The sequence below is a fragment of the Manis javanica genome, chromosome 7 (genome assembly GCF_040802235.1).
Source record: "Manis javanica isolate MJ-LG chromosome 7, MJ_LKY, whole genome shotgun sequence".
NCBI classification, from domain to species: domain Eukaryota; kingdom Metazoa; phylum Chordata; class Mammalia; order Pholidota; family Manidae; genus Manis; species Manis javanica.
In genome coordinates, this window is record NC_133162.1 from 77,681,667 (window position 1) to 77,701,756 (window position 20,090).

At 51.4% G+C, this 20,090-nt stretch overlaps 1 protein-coding gene across 4 annotated transcripts; it reads left to right on the forward strand.

Annotated features, from left to right (window-relative positions):
- Positions 1-4,449: 4,449 nt before the first annotated feature.
- LOC140850441 (uncharacterized) lies at positions 4,450-13,880 on the forward strand. 4 transcript variants are annotated; one of them, XM_073241191.1, is made up of 3 exons: positions 4,450-6,336; positions 10,999-11,085; positions 13,672-13,880. In XM_073241191.1, exon 1 carries the CDS (start codon positions 4,735-4,737, stop codon positions 5,368-5,370), a length of 636 nt encoding a protein of 211 aa, XP_073097292.1. In that variant the 5' UTR covers positions 4,450-4,734; the 3' UTR covers positions 5,371-6,336; positions 10,999-11,085; positions 13,672-13,880. The 4 variants fall into 4 exon arrangements, 3 of the variants coding, with proteins under 3 accessions (XP_073097292.1, XP_073097291.1, XP_073097290.1); XM_073241190.1 differs by lacking the exon at positions 13,672-13,880 and adding an exon at positions 11,555-12,656; XM_073241189.1 differs by lacking the exon at positions 13,672-13,880 and having other exon boundaries at positions 10,999-12,652.
- The last annotated feature ends 6,210 nt before the right edge of the window (positions 13,881-20,090 follow it).

Consider the following 20,090-nt stretch of genomic DNA (forward strand, 5'->3'; position numbering starts at 1 on the left):
AAAAAAAGATTCATTGTTTATCTGAAATTCAAATTTAACTGGATTACTGTATTTTATGAGGCAAACCCACTCTTCCATCCTTCACCAGGAATAGCTCTGCTCCAGAGTCATGCTGAATTGATTTAAATCCTAGCTCTCCCAAAGAGTTACTCCATTATCTCAGCCTGCAAATCTGGGGAGTGGGGGTACCATTCAACCCACTTCATAGGCAGACATGAGGATAAAGGAGGCAAGAGGGTGCTACACTGGGAAACTCCTGTGTAAGGGTTATTTATCCTCCCCCTACTCATACATCCTACCATGCAGGGTTTATGGTAGCGGCCAGTACATCCTCCGGTTCTATAAACTTTGATGGAACTCCAGATGCTGAGACCTGTCTGCTCAGGGGCAATAGGAGAGGTGGGGTTAGGAATGGCAGGGCAAATCTGGACCCAACTCCACTCATTTTGGTGACGGGATGCAGGCAGAGTTGAATTGGTATGTAGGAGCAGGTGTGGGGGCTGAGAGCATACACCTGTACCCTCTGGAACTTGAGTCCAATTTGTCCTATTGTTCTGGTGCTCCTGGAGAATATCCCAGAGAAGGCAGCCCTCCTTTAGGAGTGCCAGTCAAGGGAGGGTCTTTGGGCACAGCCACAAACAGGAGACACAGACAGGAGATCTGGCTTGCTGGCTGTGCACACTCTCCTAGAGTGAACCCTGCCTGCATGTGAGCCCTGAAGGCAGCACACAGTTCTGCATCCAGGAGCTCTGGCTCAGCCTCCCCAGGGGCCTTCCCTCCAGGATGAACTGGGGCTCTTGGAACTGGCTCCTGGACCAATTTGGGATTCAGTCAAGGAAATGGTGGCCAGCCTGACAGATGCTGAGCCCTGACCTGGGTATAGGACTCTAGGAGGCTCCCTGGACATCTGCCGTGGAAGTGACATACATGCCTGTGCACACTCCTCGGCCTTGCTGATGTTCCAGAATCCAGAGACGCTGGTCCAGACTGCTGTACCTTGGCCCCCGGCCAGCTCTGCCATGTTGGTCAAGGCTGTCAGCCATTCTGAGCTTCAGGTTCATTGTCTTCAAAGCTGAAAAATTAGGGTTTATCGTGTGACTTCAGCCTTTGTGAGAACCAGACATGACATTTTCAGAAAAAGCTCAAATCGCATGTAAATACCTTCCTGGGAAGCTTCTCTGTGCCAGGGGTTTCTCCTCAGTGCAAGGCCACACCACGCCTGGAGCCAGTGAGCCTGTTCCACAGATGATGACATGGAGGCTCCAAGGGTTTGTCTTCTTGGGGCCTCCTGGTTCCCAGGGCAGGACACCTACTTGAGAACTCCAGCAGGGGTGTCAAAGGTGGGAGAGCAGAGGTGGGTGGGTAGGGTGTAGAGCAGGCAGCTGTCTCCTGGCTGTACCCCTCAGACCGCACTGATAGCTCAGAGGAGGGAGCTGGGTTGGGGTGGGAGGACCAGGGAGGGTCCAGGGCCAGGTAATGCAATCTCACATGTCCCCACACTCTTCCTGGGACACCAACAAGGGTGGGGAAGATGACACACCTCCCCTGCACGATTCTGTTTTACCACTGTGGGGCCAAATGATTGTTTAAAAAGGCAGGGGGTAGTATCAAATAATACAAAAAGAATGATCTTTATTTAGGGATATCCGTATCACTTCCACTATTGCATGCTATGCTGATTTAATTCCACTTATCTTTTAATACTTAAATGATATCTTAAAAGAGTGAATCAATCCTGAGCCATACCTGAATGTCTATTGTGCTAGTTATACTTTTCTCTTAGTGCTTTTAAAAATGAATATGTACATCTGTATTTTTTGAAATACTGTTTTCAGAGTGCCACCTAAAGTCATCCTGTCAGTTACACACTAGGAAACAATGATTTGGTGCAAACTTTCAACCTTGAACTAAGGTCCTTTCCCCTAAACTCAGCCATTGAATTCTGAAGGAGCAAACATCCCAGACTGGCCAGAGGACCACAGGTGGCTACGTGGACTGGGCACCAGGGGTCCAGAGACCATAACACAATAGGGCCATGATGGTGAGCCTGCCTTTTAACCCTGCCTCCCTCCTGCCTTGAACTCCACATGACTAAGGTGTCCCTGAGGAGCAGCAACTCTGAGTGCGAAGTGTGCGAGAGATCTGAAAAATCTCATAGGGAACCGGGAATTGTTTTGGGTCTTGATGGGGAACGGAGTTCCCTGGAAAAGAAAGAAAGTGGAGCCTTTTAAGCAGAGATAGTGGCATAAGCTAAAGATAGAGGGGAAAGTGTGGTGGGCTCTGCTGCCCTGACTTTGGGAGGTTTTTTTCAAAGAGGAAAATGAGATGGCCCAGGGTTCGGCCTCTGCTGCCCCTTGTGTTTGCACACCTTGTCCAGCCCCATCTACCTTCATACCATTTGTACTCCACAAACATTGCCTAACCTTGAAGCTCTCTGCTGAGCCTTCCCTCCTTCCTTTTTATGACAGAGAGATAAATACGTTGTTGATCTCCTCCAAAGGACACCACGAGACAGACAGGATCAGTCCCAGAAGTCCCCCAGCGGCTGCTTCATGAGTTAGTGTTCAGCCAACCCTCTCCAGAAGGGCAGCGCAGCAGAAGTACAGACCCCCGAGAGGCACTGAGAGACACATTCCAAAACAAACTTCAGAGGTTGACAGGCTAAGAGCCCAGGTTAAAAAGGCAGAGTCTGATGGCCCCTGGCCCCAGAGTGTTGGCCTGTATAGCCTTTTAAATTTAAATACTCGCCAATGAAAAATTATGGAGACTCTATATAAAGTTTACATCCTAACTCCCTCCCCTCCACTCCAATTTCGCCTAGCACCTAACTACCTCTACAGATTATGTCCTTAATTACCCATGTTTAGTGCCATTTCCACCCCCCTTTCCCCTCCTCCCCAGCATGTAAACTTCACGAGGATAGGGGGTTTGAGTGTTTTTTTTTTTGCTTTGTTTTGTTTCCTTTACTGAAGTACTTCAAACAACAAGTATCTGGAGCATAGTAGATGCTCAGTAGGTATTTTAATCAATGAAAGGAGTACGTGGGCTCTGACGGTCCCACACTCCTGTGTGTCCTGGGGTCCCACGGCTCTGCCAGACCGGAGGCCCTGCTCCCCTCAGCCGCGACTTTGCGATTCCTCCAAGCACCTCCCTCGGATAGCCGGGCAAAACCCCGATTTGTGGCAAAAAGAGCAATGAACAGAAGGCTCTGGCTTTAAGTCCTGGCCAAGCCCAGGTCAGACCGGGATCTGGACCCACACAAGGAATCAAAGACACACGTTAAGTGACGTTGGGGTGTGGGGAGAGACGGTTGAAGAGGAGGGGCGGGGAGGAGGGGGAAGGGAAGGAGGAGCCTCAGCCGGGACCCGGATGGGCGGGGAAGAGGCGGGAGCCAGGGTAGCCTCTGCCTCCAGAGGGCGCCCGAGCTCAGCCGTCGCGCTCCGCCGGCCTCCCGGCAGGGCTCAGGGCTAGGAGGCTGCCGCTCGCGCTCTGCGGAAACCGGGGAGGCGGGGATGCCGAAGAAAGCCTCCCTAACCTTAGCGCAGGGAGCGCGCCGGTGGGCTTCCCTTGTCTGTGCCCCTGCCCTGTCCAGACGCGGGCTAGGGCCGGAGTGAAGCAACGAACAAAAGACTGAGCGCAGAATCGCAGCTCATCTAATTGGGCGCGAAAGTACTTTTTGGGAAAAAGACACGGAGGACAGCCATCCCCGGGCCGCAGTCCCAGAGCCTTCGCAGCCTCCTGCTGACCGCCCCCCACAGCCCCCCGCGGGATCTGCTGCTCCCAGGCCGGTGGGCCCTGAACACTCCCCCACACTGCCAGGACCCTAGAACCCCCAAGGATAGAAACTGGTCCCTACCGCGCGGGGATGGAGTCCACGCCAACATCTAGCCATACCGGCAGGGGTAGGCGCAATGGCCAGAGCGTCCTGGGGTCACTGGCGAAATACAAAAGGATGCCCCTTCCTGCCAGCGCGGCGCGCACTCTCCCTCCCTGCTCCTTATGCCCGAAACCCACTCTCCCTGCGGAGCCTCCCGGGGTGGCGGGCCTCTCGGCGTGTCCAGGGTGCGCCGACCGGCGGGCTAACGCTGCCACGCGACGACTCGGTGGGTGTAGTTCCCAGGACCAGAAAAGCTGACGCTAGAGCACAGGCCTGGGCTGGGGAGTAGGGGGCCTCCTTTCACCACTTTGGGTCGCACAGGGCCTGCACTGTAGAGGCAGAAATACTGAGGTTTGAACAATTATTTCTAGCTTCGTTTACTGAGTGCTATGTGTCACCCAGGATGCAGAGCGCTTCGCGGTGGTGGCGAGGAGACTCGCGGAGGATTCCCCCCGCTCCACTCGCAGGGAATATGCTTAGCCCGTTTCACAGTTGAGAGAGCATAGGTACAAAGGGTTAAGTAAATTCACGTATACTGAGCCTCAGGGGCGAACTGCTTTTGTTTCCTTCCTGGAGGGTAGCATTTTATTTTTCTTTTCTTTTATGTTACTGAAGAATAGTTGGCATACAATATTATATTAGTTTCTATTAGGTTCAGGTGTACAGCACAGTGATTCATTAATAAGCTCACCACAAAAGTGTGTTGACTAGCTGTCACCACACTAAGTTATTACGATACTGTTGACTCTATTCCCTATGCGGTACTTTCACCCCCCTGATTTATTTACTTTATAATTGGAAGTTCATTTTATAGCCTCAATTGACAGGTGAGAAAACTGAGGTTTGTCTAATAAGCGATGGCTTTGGCTTGGAATAGGAGTTCTGCCTGCAAACACCGGCCTCGTTCCTTGGGCCGAGCTTCTGAGGCGCTCTTAGTGAACCTGGGCCAGCGGTCGCCTAGGGTCCCACACTCCAGAAACGGGGAGCGCCGGCCCAGCTGGGCCTCAGCCCCGGCACCGACTGGTGTTTCGTTGGTTCTCATCCATCGCCCACCTATGGAACTCAGTCTGTCTGTCTGCAGAATGGGAACCGTGCCCAGCCCCGCAGCCCAGCCTTCTTGCGCGGCTGGTCCCTCGCCAGAGGTCAAGCTTGCAGAGCAGGCCCCGCGCAACGTCAGCGGGTCAGAGCGCAGCAGCCCTGGTCACCCAGGTGCGGGAGGCGGAGGGAGGGAGGCGCTGGAGCCGGAGGAGCGGTCTGTGGGAGGGGCGCTTGTCGGAGCCCCAGAAGCGCGGGATGCGGCTCCAGGCCCGCCCCTCGCCGGGCCCCGCCTGCTGCCCTCTCCTCTAAACAGCCCCTCGCTCGCTTCCCGCCTCTGCGCTTGCCCTTGCCGCCGCCGTGTCCGCTGCACGTCCTCCCGCTGCCGGTGCCATGGATGCCAAGGTCATCGCCGTGCTGGCCCCTGTGCTGGCTGCGGTCTGTCTCAGCGACGGTGAATACGCTCGGCTGCGGAGACGGGGCAGACGCCGCGCCCCGCGCTCCGCGCCTGGAGCTAACCCGGTTCGCATTGCACTGCCTTGGGTAGGCTGGGCGGGCGCGGCGCTCAAGCCGGCGTAGCACCAGCCTTAGGTGGCTCCGCGCTCCGCAGGGGCTGGGGTTTCCGGGGACCGCGCCGCCAGACCTCGAGCAAACTGCGGAGCGAGGTCGGCCAGGAAAACTGGCTAGGCGCGGAGGGCGCGGGTGTGGAAAGGAGCCCCGAGCTGCCGCTCACTGACCGGCCTGAGCCTTCCCGCGCCCGGCGGTTTCTGGGGCGCACGGGCTCCGAAGTTCCTCTGCGCTTGGTGCTGGAGGTGCAACTGGCGGTTCGTGCGGGAAAGCTCTTTGCAAAACGCTTTTCGCTTCGCTACTCGCTGGTCGCGGCCGTGCGATGGGGGCCGCTGCGCGGCGTCCACTCACGGTGATTCGGCCCTCGCTGCACCCGCCCAGCCAGTCTCCGCGCGCTTCGACCGGAGCAGCTGGAGGGTTTGGGCTGCCCGCCCGGCCGTGCTCTGCACAGCTCCGCAGCCCCCAGCGGCGGGCGACCCCGGTCACCAGAGAGAGCTCCAGAGGCCATGCAGATCGCGCAAGCGCCTCCGCAACCCCGAAAACACCCCTGCAGGCAGGCGCCTTTGTCACCATTCAAGTGAGCACTCTCACCTCAGAGCGAGTGCTGCAGCGAAGCGAAGTTGGGTCACCCAGATATAGGCCACTGGGAAAGGTGGTGTCCCCCTTTCACCTGAGAGCTTTCTCTTTTGAAGCTTAAGAGAGAACTCGCTGTCCTTGCCACAGAACGCTGTTGCTGCAAACCAAAATAAACTGTCTGGACACACAAACAAAGCCATGTTAGGCCCCGCTACCCTGCTTGACTGTGAAGTTCGCAGCGAACTGCACAGGGTTGGAGGACACTGAGTGCTCTTAGCACGGTAAGCCTTGTCCTGTGCAGGAACCAGGCTCCTGAAGTGCGAGGCTGGGTTCCAGCCAGTGCCCCACTGTGGCATTCTGGGCTAGTGGCCCTGAAGCCAGTGTGGGCAAGGTGAGCATGCATGTGGCTTGGCCAGGTCCTGGACTAACAGGTTCAGGCTGAGCACCTGGGGAAGTGTTCTTTAAAAGTGTAGCAGTTGCTGGTCAGAGCTGCAGAGGGATCAGATCAAAGGCAATTCAGAATTTTCCTCCTAGCCAAAAAGGTATCCTAGGCTGTATCTCCAGGATACTTTTCTCCAGGAGTGGGACGTTAACAAACTGAGCATCTCCAGGACTCTGGGTGGGGCATTAACAAATCGAGTGGTCTGGTAGAATGGCTGTGTCATAATGCGCCTCTCTGGGGGAAATGGTGCTGTCCCTAGATGTCCCATCCTCCAGAGAGCTACAGAAAGGACTGGAATTTGGGGATCCAGGTCACTGAGTCCTGAGCTGGCATCACAGAGGGAGTGGGACCCTCACTGAGAGACTCCTTCTGACCCTGGGGAGGCTGCTTGGTGGCCACTCTGAGTTGCCTTCCTGGCAGCCAGGTGGCCAGGTCAGGGTCCTGGGCTCCAGGCTGGTTTGGTTTTCCTTGCATGTGTAGGTCAGAAAGCACTTTTGGCTCACAGAGTCCCACACTGCATTTTAGAGACACCTTAGCTCCAGCTCTGGCCCTTCCCCCACTTACTGACCTCAGCCAAGCAGCTGGTACCTTGGGTGCCCTAGGCTTCCAGGGGTTAAACCCAGTGTGGGCCCCATTCCCAGCCCTAGTGGGAAAGGTTGGCCCAGGCTCCTGTCTCTGCATTAGAAGGTTTTCAGGGAACTGCTCCAGAACATGGCCACATTAACCAGTTTCCAACACCACGTAACATCTGGGCCAACTCTGCAGCCTGCCCAAACACCTTGTCATATCCCTAACAGTTGGAAAAGGTACTAATGTTCATAAAAAGCTAGAGAAAGGACTCCAGGTGGACATGGCACCAAATTTTCTTAGTAAAATCACTTGGTGTTCTGTCACTTTAAAAAACCTGTTGAAATTCCCCACTTGACAGGCCCACAACTGGGTCCTGGGAGCAGGAATAAGAATTGCCTTTGAAGGAAATGGATAATCCCAGGGGGGAGGGAAGGAAGAGGGAAGAAAGAGAAAGCTTGTGTTTTGAGCTCAGAATCAGCTTTGATTTCTGGCCTGATCTCCACTGCTTGGTCAGTGGAGCCAGAACAGCTTCTCTGAGACAGCAGAGCAGCAGCCCCCTTCCACCCCAGTGCTCACACTGTGTGCCTCTCAGCTCACTGCTGCTCTGGGACTGGGACCCATCCTGCCTCACCACGGGCCCCAGTCCTCCAGTCCCTGCTCAGCTCAGGAGGACCCATGAGAATTCCACGGAAACCTGGGGCAGGACACTGGTGGGAGACTGGCTCCTCCATTACCCAGGCCTCCCAGCCCTGGGGTCGCTTTCTCAAGTGATCTGGTTACAGGGCAGTACAGACTTCCCCTGCAGGGACCCAGTGCAGTTGCTAAAAGCCTGGCACCTGCAGACTTTCTGGAGTTGGGTTGAGTGAAGGCTGCTCCCGTCCCTGGAGTCACTGGGCTCCCTGAAGCCCGGCTTTCTCCTTCCTAATTTTCCAAGTCCACTTTGGTCCTGGGAGGCCAAGTTATCTGCTTTTCCCTGGACGTGGTGGCTAAATAGGCTGCTGTCCCCAGGCCATGTCTTATCAACTGAATGCTGCCTTTGGAAAGAAAAAGTTAAGAAGTCCCTCACTCACAAGCTTTCTTGTGGCTAACACAAGTCTCGTCCCAAAGTGCAGAACTTCACCACCACCAGGAGGCCTCTGGGAGCTCTGTAAACAGGCAAACTTTTTTTTATACCTCTGGACTTAATATTCTCTGACATACATTTAAACCCTGACGAAAGTCTCACAGATTCAAATAATTTGGGGTATTAAGTAGGGCTTGGATAAAATCTGCAGAAAAGAAAAAAGCACACAAATCCCAGACCCCAGGCTTGCAATTCTAGATGTAAAGGGTGAGTGGTAGGTTCTGCAGAAGACCTGGCTAATTTACACTAATGAGTGTCAATTACTGCATTTTGCAAATTGGTAAATTGACAAAGATGTACTACAACCTTGGAGGCTGCAAAGCCCCTGCCTAGACAATGAAAGCCACATTTGACTCCAGCCTGATAATCTCCAGGACCTCAGGGAAGTGCTGGGGAGAAGGCGGCCTCTGCTGCTGGGATTCTTTTGGTGTGGCCTGGACTGAAGGTGGAGTGGGAAAGAAGACTGCAGGAGGGGATGGAGAGGGGGCGGCATTCCCAGGGGAGCTGCGGAGCTCCTGGGATGAGGCCCATGCCAGATGGGGGAGCAGAGAGAGCCAAGGAACCTCCTTCTTTCTCCTCCCCTGACTAACAAGGTCTTTCTCAGTTGGCCCTGGGGGAGTTTATTTTGCAAAGAATAACCAGGACCTCAGTGCCTTAGACTGAAACATTTCTCTCCTGTGATTAACAGACTTTATCTTGACACACCTGTGCAGGTGGGCTTCTTATTTAGGTCCCTGCCTTCCTAGGTCTAGCTGTCCAAGGGCCTTTGCCCTCTGGCCCTGTGGAAGCTAAGTCTGAGCGTACCCAGAGCCCCCTAAGCTGCCCAAGAGTTCTTGGCACAGGTGTGCCCATGACTTACCCATCCCTCTTGATCCTGCCATCATTCTGCCTTCTGAGCCCACGGCCCCTGGCCTGCAGACCCAGACACGTGTATCCTCAAGGCCTGGCAGGCCAACCAGCTCTTGTTCTCATTACCTCTTCTAGGGAAACCAGTCAGCATGAGCTACATATGTCCTTGCCGATTCTTCGAGAGCCACATTGCCAGAGGCAAGATCAAGCATCTCAAATCCTCAACACCCCAAACTGTGCCCTTCAGATTGTGGAAGTCAGAACATCACCCTCCAGGAATGCTACTCCTGATGGGCATAGGAACAACTAACTGGCAGACTTGGGAGAGCTGGAGGAATGACATGCTGTGTCCAGCCCTGAGCTTGACTTAATCAGAGGCACATGTTCCTACCTCGAGGCCTCTGAGTGTGCCACCAGGCAGGAGCTTCAAAAGTCACTCCCCTGACCCTTGGTGCCCCGCTGTGCTCGTAGTGGTCCTCGTCTCTTCTTCCCAAGTTTCCTCCCTGCAGGGCAGCAAATGGCAGTTGGCTGCCTCCAGCCTGGAGAAGCGTGGCCTTCACCCAAGTTTCTGCTGAAGGCCCAGCAAGTGAGCCAGCCCTTTACCAGTAATGGTTCTACCAGGTTGGGGGCTTCAGTGCTCTAAATTAGTCTTTCTTCACATAGCAAAACCTCACAAGACCCAAATTCTGTGTTAAGTCATCTTTAACCGTTTGGTGAAACCCAATATTTTCAGCTTACTTACCTACATGTTCTCAAATACAATACCCGAGATTTTGTTGTTTTGTTGGGGGGTTGATGGCAACTGTTAACATTTGATTTCCTTCAGGTGGGAAACAAGATAAACCCAAATCACACATACATAACATGCAAAGATCTGTCACCTGGGGCGCAGGAGGCTGGGTGAAGCTCAGGAAAAAAAGCCACACAGCAAGTGTAGTCGTGTATCTAGATGCCTGGGGGTGAGGCTTGGGGTTTCCTGGGGAGAGCTCATCCCCTGCAAAGTCCCAGTGCTGAAAATGAGACAGGAACACAGCAGTTAGAAAGAAAGCTGAATTTCCTGAAGGCTTTTCCACCCAACACCAGCGTTTTTTAAGGTTGATTTTCCCTTTTTTTTTTTTCCCAGTCTTTGCTGCCTTGAATATGTTTTCATTTGCAATATGTTTTAGGCTGCTAGAAAATAAATGTTTTTTCACATAGTTTGTTTACAATAAAATTCTCTCCTTTGAGAGAGAGTTCATCAGAGAGTGAATTTAGCCAGCATGTTTAAAAAATCAAATGAGACCGAGGAGCAGTCATTGAACTTGTACAATCTCTCTGGAAACCATTTTCTGCCAAACTACCTGCCCTGCCCCCACCTTGTGCCCCGTCCCTCTTGTCCTGCTTGCTCCCTTCTCTCCCCAGACTAAGGCAGGCAGTGCCTCTCGTAGGTCTGCTACATCCAAGGCTTACTCTGAAGTCTGTCTTCCATGTACTAGAAAGATGATCGAGCCAAAACTCTGCTGCTGTCACTGTCCTGTTTAAAACCCTCACAAGTCCCCATAACTTTGCAGATAAAATCCCCCTCCTTTGCGCTTCTCATCTGGCCACCTGCTTCTTGAGCATCCTGCCCCCGCTCTTCCTCCGCACTCTCTGGACATTGGCTGGAAACTCCTGTTTCCCCCCTCCCTTCCCTTCACTTGCTGGACTCCTACTCATCCTTCCAAAGCCAACTGAAATGTTCCCTGGCCACCCCATAAAGATGTTTCATTTTCCCATCTTTCTGCAGTGGAGCTTGCCACACTCCTAAGCGCTGGGTTTCTCCAGCCTCCCTTGAATTCCTCCAGAACCCAAGCCTGTCAGGCGGGGCACTGGGCACCAGTGGGGGTCCTGACATGGGTGTCAGATGACCGAACAACGCTCAGACGACCACAGTGCCACCTTCTGTGCAGCTGCACACTGTTGCCTCTTCTGTTTTGGCAGGGCAAGGCTGAAGAACAACAATAGACAAGTGTGCATTGACCCGAAATTGAAGTGGATTCAGGAATACCTGGAGAAAGCTTTAAACAAGTAAGCACCACAGCCACAAAGGACTTCCCTCTAGATCCACTTGAGAAATTTAAAACCATGTGAGGGATGTGAAGGCAGAGGTGGGGGAAGGATAGCCTGAGTAGCAGCACCAGGTGTGCCTATGGGTAGCACACTGACCTGGGAACGGGCTGGAGGTTTGCCCAGCATGAAGACAATTGCATTTATCGTGTATTGCAGCTTGTATTCGCTCATGCCCTGTGCCCTTGCACACTGGCTGTCCTATAACTGGGGTTTTCTAAGAAATTGTATTATCCCAACTGCATTTCCCACCAGTCAGTACCCTCATTATCATAACAGTCAGCATCATTTCATTACCCTTTTCTCAATCAATGATTACTTCAAGATCTGTACATGACTTGTTTTGGGGCTTCTCCTTTCTGCCCTGGGGATTCTGAGCACAGTTAGGTGATGGCCAAGCATGGAGCTCAGAAAAATGTCCCTCCTCCAGATGCCAAGGCTTGGAGGAGGACGGCAGGTGGCTCCTGCCAGGGCATCCCTCCTGAATGACAGCCAGGTGCTCCTAGTACTGAGTACTGCTAGGCAGCAGCCACCAGCTTTACCTGATCTTTCAAGCCAGCGAATCTGCAGGCTCCGTGTAGAAGCAGCTGTCACTGGGGACTGCACAGAGACCCTTTCCCGGTCATTCCCAGCCCTCTCCCTGCCTCCCACAGCATGCTTTCATGTCTCGCCTGCTTCTCATTTCTGTACTTGCTCAGCAGGAGGAGGGGGTTCACTGGGGCTCCTGCCCTGCAGCCCCCTCCTCCCTTTGGCCTCCCCTCCTGCCCAGGCCCTCTGTGAGAATCTTCCCTGGCCTCGTCCACAATGGGGCTGGCCCTCCCCTGGGGAGTGTGAGATCATGACTCTCACGCTTACATCCCAAGAAAGGCAACTCTTTGCAGAATCAGATGCCGTTTTCAATCTGAGAGCGTGCTTTGAGGAATTTGGATTCTGAGATTGCCTCATGGAGGCTCTCTATAAATTCTGAAGTTTCTGAAATCAGAAGTGAAAAAATAAATGAATAAATGAGCCTCTTGCCACTAACCCCTTCTCCTGAACCACAACAGTTAGGTTCCAGTCAGAGATGTTGGCAAGTTGAAATTTCTATGCATAAATGTGATCCACAGATGGGCCTGGTTGTATTTGAAACTTTTTGCAAGACATTTTTTAAATATATACTTTTTGTGCACATTTTTAAATGTTTCTTTAGAAAACAAATGTATTTCAGAATATATTTACAGTCGAGCAATTCATATATTTGAAGTGAAGCCATATGAATGTCAGTAGATTATGTTTCTCTATTGTCTTCAACTACTGGCAATTTGTAAAGAAATAATGAACTATAAATGTGATTGCAGCTTTTTAATGTTAGCCACAGCGTATTTTTTCACTTGTATTAAGATTGTATCAAATGTGACATATGTACTAGCAATAAAATGCTAATTGTTTCATGGCATAAACCTCCTACTGTATGTGGGAATTTATTTACCTGAAATAAAACTCATTAGTTCAGACCTGGGGCTCACACACATGTCTGGAGTTGATGAAGAAATGCTGCTCTGCTGGCGGCTGCCTTAGACGCCTCTTGCTCGTTCACGTGTGAGGCCAGCACATGGGCCTTGCTCAGAAGCAGTTTAGATCTGTAACTCAAATTTTTGCCTCTTCTTTTAAAATTATTAAACCCAGTGGAAACAGCAGTGCAAGTTTTCTGAAGATTAATATGACTCACTAATTCCCCTTCTCTCCCTCCTCTCCCCAGTCCTCCTAACATCCCCATATAATCTCCAAAGACTCAATCCTCGTAATATCCAGTTTTCACATTTTACCATGCAAAAATCCCATAATTCCAGGCCATGGTTAATATCAAGCTTTCACAAAAACAGGTGGTCCTTCCACATAATTCATTAAATACCATTCAGCTTGAATCATTTTAATGTGACAGTCATGAGCCAGTTGCTCTAATAAAATTCTGCTGATCATCTCTCTCCCTTTCTTGCCAGAACAATTTCAGTCATTCCGAGGGGTGCCTATAGGCTCCAGAAAGGAGAAGGTGGAATCAAGCCACCTTCTTTCTCCAGATGGCTGTGTGAATACTGGGCCTCCAAACTCCAAAAAGCATTATTCTATTTGAAATGCAGGGTTTTTGTAGTTCAAGTGAAGAGTTCAGCTCTGCACTGAGAAGGAATGAAGCCCAAGGAGGCCAGGTTGAGTAAGATAATTGACCAAGTCCAGCCTGGTGCCTGGGGTGTGATGTGAATTTCACCTCTTGAAGGTGCATTTCTTCCCTGTTTGGAAGCCTTGGGCAATAGTTGGGGCCAGCCTCAGCTTGGTAAATTGGCAGTTGCTCTAAGCAGTTCACAGATATTGTGGAAACCCCTCTAAGCTTATTTTTTGAGTGGGAGAAAATGTCTGATTTCTGTTAATGAAGTACTGATGGACAGTGTTTTGCCCAGGGGCCTCCAGGCAGGGGACTGAAGAAAACAAATGGTCCAGTGTTAAATGTTATGCAGACTGACACAGTTCTTGTGTATTTCAACATCATTAATGGTTCTACTAATTTTATCTAAGGGGGCGCAGAGAAGAAAAAGTGGGGAAAAAAGACAAGATAGGAAAAAACAAGCGACAGAAGAAGAGAAAGGCTGCCCAGAAAAGGAAAAACTAGTTATCTGCCACCTCGAGTTGGACCGCAGTGCCCTCTGCTCTTGTCTCTCTGGCGCCCTGTAAATTTGCTCTACCCCTCCTCCGGGGCAGACCCTGCCCACTGGGCAGGCGCTCAGCCTTCCAAGGGGAAGCAGTGCTTTGCCACCCCTGTGGCCCCACTGGCTCCTGCATTTATGTGCTTTTTACGGCCCTTCCTGATCCACTAAGGTATGGAGAAAGTAGTTGTGCAGAGACTGGTGTTGGGGTCTGAGATGTGGAGCCCGCTCAGGACTCTAGGACAGCTGGGACTCCATCTCGAGCGGCCTGGGGTCTCTGGCATCACCGGGGATGCTGAGCCTTCCACGGACACAACGCCCTCTCTCTTGGGAGGCACAGGATGGTTCCGGAGCTCACACAGCTCCATGAGGCCTATGCCTTCTGCCTTCTTCCCTCTTGTTTTCCTCCGCAGGTTCTGCCCATCACGGCCTTGTAGAGGCAGAGCTGGCTGTGGCCATGCCACTAGGTGATAACTGACCCCTTTTCCCAAGCACCTGTTGCTGGCTCTCCACCTTCTGCTGCCTGGAGTGGGCCACTTCCAGCACTGCCTCCCTGGGCCTGGGCTGAGAGAACAGCTGTACCTCCCAGCATGGTGGGCTTCTGCCAAGCTTGTGGGCAGGACGGGTGGGAGTTCTGCATTCCCAGGAGCAACTGTGGAAAATCCTCAGGGAGCCTCCGGGCCAAGCATTTCACATTGCAGATTCTTAAACGAGTCCCCAGTGATGAGGAACGGTGTGGAGGGCCTGCAGCTCCAGGGACTCCTCACTCCTGCTGGGAGAGTCTCCATGACCCTGTGCTGTTAGGTTCCAGGACACAGCTGCCTCCGTCTTCACTCACGGGAAAAATCTGCTTACAGTGAACATGGTTTAAATTCTAGGACTTTCCTCTCCCCTCCCAGATTCATGTCTGAAATGTCTTACTAAGTAACTGTAGCTTGGACCGGAAGGAGGGGGATCACATGGAAGAGCAAGGCCCTGATTTCAGTAGTGCTCTGAAAAAGGGTGCCTCAGCCGTCTGGATGGGTGTTCCCACCCGCCGTCACTCACCCTGCACCCTAGACCATGGTCATAGTTTCAGTACATGGATCCAGAAAGCTGAGGTGGTTGGAGGACAGAGCAGATGGACTACCAGGACAGAAAACCCAAGGTCCCTCGCTGTCAGACCCACTGTGTCCCCTCATGCTTCGAGCACTCCTGTGTGATTGCAGACAGAGAACTGCAGCCCTCCTGCCCACTAGGGTGCTGCAGACAGATCTGTTATTGCCGCTGCCCTCCCTTTAATCTGGCTGACTGTCCCAGCCTGCAGCCCTTTGCTGGCACTGGGATCGGCAGGCCTGCTCCCACCTGAATGGCATCTGGAAGTGTGCTGGGCTGCCTGGGGCTGTTCTCCTTTCTTTGGAAGCCAGCAGCGGTTCTGGCCTTTGGGGCCTTGGCGGGATTGTTCTGATCACCCAGAAGCCCCTGTGAGAGGGTCAGACCTGTGCCCCATGCTCTCCGTCATTCTTCACCCAGCCCAGAGAGGGATGGCACGTCCATCTGGGAACCACGGGATGTTTGCCCTCTAGCGACAGTGGGACAAGCTGTTGCTGCCCTAATGTGACCGACTGCTTCAGTGCTGGGGGACTGCACCTCCCACTCCTGGGGATGAAGTGAGCGGGGCTACTAGGAAAGGCTAGCAAGCTCCAGTGCTGATCTTGTGACCCCAGTGACCCCACTGGAGACGGGGTTGCCCTGGGAGAGCACACAGCCCAGCCAGACGTCCTGTCATTCAAGGGGGTTGAATCTGGGCAGCATTGGGTTGGGCCAGGTGAGTGGTGTGTGGTGCTGGCTGCCCAGCCCTGGCCAGTGTGGCTGGAAGGTGGAAGTGGCTGTTGGTGCTGGTCAGACAGCCCCAAGGGCCAAGCTGGGCAGGAGCATTGCGCCTATCTTGCCAAGTGGCTGCCCTGAGTTCCTCGGCCTGCTGTGCCCGCTGCGTGCTGCACCCACCTGTCTTCACCCTACGTGCTTGCCATCCACCCTTGCACTTCACCTGGCTCTCTCCCTCCCTTCCCCCTCAACCTGCCCCTCTTCCTCCCCTCCCTCTTTACCTGGCTCTCTCCCTCCTTGCCCCTACCCCTGCTGGAGGGTGATTGGGAGTCAGGAGTGGGGGCCCTGGCCTCCAAGTGGGCTCAGGTGCGGCCTGGGGACCCACCTTAATGGTGCCTCCCTCTGTTCTTGTTAACAGGAGGTTCAAGATGTGAGAGGTGCAGGTTGGGTCAGATGCCTGAGGAACCCTTTCAGTAGGAGCCCAGGTCTGAAAGCAGTGTTAGGAAGGGCCTGCAGCCACTCGCCTGAGACCAGGCAGGGCTGGATGCATTCCCAAGGGCTTTATTTTGCACAGTTTGCCTTACGTTCACCATTTGGTTATGTAGCAAAATATATGGTGTTTATTTTTCATTTAGTTTGATTATCCAGTGTCACTGGTGACAGATAGGAACATAGTCTACGGCCATTATTTTACTAGCTTTACTTCAATATCTTTCCATGGAGCCCCTGGTCACACCAGAGGTTCCTGAGTTTTGTATCTCTGAGCTGCAGAGGCTGGACCCTAGATGGAGGTACCTCAGCCACATCATCATATCCTGGGACCATCCAGGAGGTGTCAGGACTAAGCAGCATGGGTAGGCGCTAGCAAAGGCTGCCCTGTGTGAGGGTTAGAGGGGGTTAGGTTCTAGAGGGCCAGGCAGGCGCCTCCCTTCCCTCAGAGAGGAGCTCAGCTCCCCCTTTGGTGAGGATCACAGGCCATCCCTGAGCTGATGCAAGCAGTGTGAGGCCAGGGTAAGGTGAGATGTGCCCCCCATCCTGTGCTCTTCTCTACATCCCATCATGTTCTTCTCATCATTCTCTCTCTCATCCATCATCATTGTCTCCAAGATTGTCTCCATGACCCTGGAAATGGACTCTCTCAAGACCAAAGCTTTCATTTAAACTGAGCACCAAGGAGCAGTTCAAAATGTCTCGTGTTACCCAGTCCTGAAAACACTGTGCACGTTGTGTCTTGTTTGGAATATTGTCTATTGTCCAATCCTGTGTTTCTATTCAAAGCCAGCGTCTCTGGTGCGCACTGTCAGTTCCTCGTGTGCAAAGGCTGAGAGTGAGGAGATGCCCGCAGGGCCTGTGACCAGGTTTCCGATAATGGCGGTTACCTTTGGGGTAGATGGCTGGTTTCCCTACTGATCACAAACCCATGGTAGGTCAACAGAGCCCAAGGGAATTGGGTTAGCTGCAGCCCTGACCTCTGAGGGTGCCAACCCTTAGCGCTTCCATAGTGGTTAATATATCAGAACTATAGAGAGCTGTTCTTCATTGTGCCAAGCCCAGCATTCTTTGTGGAATAACATGATGAAAAGAATTCTCAACTTTTTCTTTGGTTTTGAAAACCCAATCCATAAAATAATCCTAGACCCGAAGATGTCTTCACCATTCAAATCCACCCTCATCTTTTCCAGCATTTGGCAATCCCATCACCTTACCTTGCAACTGGCCCTGGGCCTTCATGGCTGCTGCTCTTTCTGTGCTCCAAGGACAGCCAGCAGAGCATTCCTTCCTCTTAGCAAATGCTGGGATACCTGGGAAAGTAAGTTAAAAAGCCTGACATTTAGTTTATTTCCTTTTCCTGAGAGCAGTTTTTGGAGTTGCATTAAGCAGTTTAAAATTTTCACTTTTTGAAAAGATAGGAAGGCTCTGACGGTTTTTTACTTGTTTTGTTGCTTTTCATTTGGTCTCACTAACACTTTAATCCTTTGGTTAAATACCCCAGTAAAATTTTTTAAATTAAGAAGGAAGGGAAAAGGAAGGGTAAAACAAGGAAATTATTAATTGACAGGACACTATAAATAACATGCAGGAAGTATATTAGAGTCAAATAATCTTGCATTGTAGATGCTTTTAGGTTTAATAATCTTTGGAGTATCAGTAACATGTGTTAGGCATTTCCATAAATATTCCTTTAAACAGGATCTACATGGTAGGTAGAAGGCCAGCCCATCAATCAAACAAAAATTCACATCCTCAAACCAGCTATGTTCTATTGAAAAAAATAGAGTATGGGGTCTTTATTAGTTATAAAGGATACAGAACTGGTTTTAAAACTCTGTTTTGAAATTAACCTGTCTTCTCTACAGGGCTCCTGAATTATACGTGAAATGATTGAATTTTCAGAGGTCTGGTCATTTTTCAAGTAATCCAAGATATTTAAAAATCTTGTGGATGATTTGAAGGCAGTTTCCTCTGGAATCTGTGGACCAGAACCATTAAGTCTCTTGCTCCAAGAATGTAAATGTGGCTCTAAGTCTTGACTATGTGATTAAGTGAAGAATCATTTCCATTTCTCCCCTGTTGGGGGAAAAACAGATAAGAGTAGAAGCTACAGGGAAAATTATTTGTGTAACAATTCCTCTGCTTGTAATCTGCTCCTAAGTGGAGACTATGGAGCCACAGCAAATATGCATTTAAATAGTCTATATGCAAAGAAAAAAGGCTCTCTTGGTCCCCCTTGATTTCAAAATACCAGTCAAGTGCATCAGTTGGTTTGGGATCGCCCACCCGGCTGTCCCTCCAGGCCCAGCGCTGCACCGACCCGACTTTCCCTTGGGCTCCTGTGACCTCCAGGAGGTACTCCACTCACTGCCAGCCCTTGGCACCAGGACCCCGCCAAGCTTACAGACATTCTAAGTATTAGAACCCGAATCTCTGCCATGTGTTGTCTGTGCTGTTCTTTGTCCCATTCCAGCCAGGTGCCAAGACCCCAGCGAGGAGGCTCAGGAGTGCCCTCTGCTCGGCTGCCTGACCTCTAGAGAAAAGAGGTTTAATTTTTGGCTGAGGGCCAAATAGTAAAAGGTTGCAGTCCCTGTGCAGGAAGTCCAGAGAACTTCTGCACCTTTTCCTTGGATCCGACTTGACCTTCTTTGACCACTGCCTGGTGCTGTCGCCATGGGCTCCTACCCTGGACATTCATCACCTTTCCCAGGTAGCACCCCCTTTTGCAGCTGGCTGTAAATTGTGGGGCCCTGATCCCCCTATACATCTCCCTTGTCCCATTCCAAGGGAGCTCCATATTCCATGCAATCGCTCAGCTGTGCCAGGGGGACCCCCATGACGCTCCCTAGAGAAATTCTTCAAGTGCCCTAAGCAGACCACTCACATGCCCAGTTGAAAAGCCCCACAGGAAACTTGTTATTCTGCAACCTCGCTGGACTCTCAGTCTCTGAGCAGTGAGGGGTTCAGTGTTAAATGTGATAAATAGTGTATTTTGTATTGTTTAATTTGCATCTCCCACATAATGTGAAAATGGTCCAGGAGAAGGCTGCTTCCTGTATGTAGTGCGCTTTTTTTTTTTAACAAATAACAACTCCTTTTGAGAAACAACAATTCCTTCATTGAAGTCATATTAATGAAAGATGTATATGCACTTATAATTTTCCTAATAAAGATATGTATTCCAATGTAGCAGCGATTGGTTTGAAATTAGTGTTACCATTTGGAATTTTCCAGACTTGGTTTTTCTTTCTCAAATCCAACACAGGAGAAATATACAGTCCTCTTGGTGGGGGTCTTGTAGGATCCCTGGGCACCTGTGCAATGCTGGTTCCAGCACCTTCCCCCACTGTGCTAGCACCAGGAATCAACCACCTCCACATTAGTTTTTCAGAATAATGTCTTTTCAGAATGATAAGGCATTGAAAAAACAAAAGTAGTCCATGGCCCATCATGTGTTACATGGCTGATGGCCCTCATGAGTTGGCTTATAACAGCTGCTATGCTGACCCTGTACCAGGTGGTATGGACACTGCGAGCAAGCTGGCTGCTTCCTGGGTTTGTGAATCCTGAAGCCTGAAGGATTAACTTGCAGTTAAGTGAGTATTTTCATACAGCAAAGTAAGTGGAAGACAGGGTGCATCCAGGTGTCAGGGGAGCATGGAGCATTAAGAGCTCCCTAAAAGTGCTGGTGAAGCTAAGACCTGAGAGAAATAGATTCCTTTGTGGGTGATTTACTGGTCCAGGATGACAGCTATTGAGAGCCCAGGTGGTGTCCTGCTGGGAGCTAATTCTGCCAGGGGTGTAGTTCATGTGAGGAGCCCAGCATAAGAGCAAAGCATCATGAGGGGTCCCATCCCTCCACCCCATGCCACAACCAACTGGATGGTATAGACCCCTGGCCCAGGCCAGCCCATCTACTCTGTCCCAGGAACTCAGAGTTGAGACTCAGAGCTCAATGGATTCCTGGGTCCTCTGTGACTGCAACTGAGAACT

Bases quoted from the DNA above. Each gene is read 5' to 3' on its own strand.
- LOC140850441 (XM_073241191.1), top strand. From the start codon at position 4,735: ATGGCTTTGGCTTGGAATAGGAGTTCTGCCTGCAAACACCGGCCTCGT.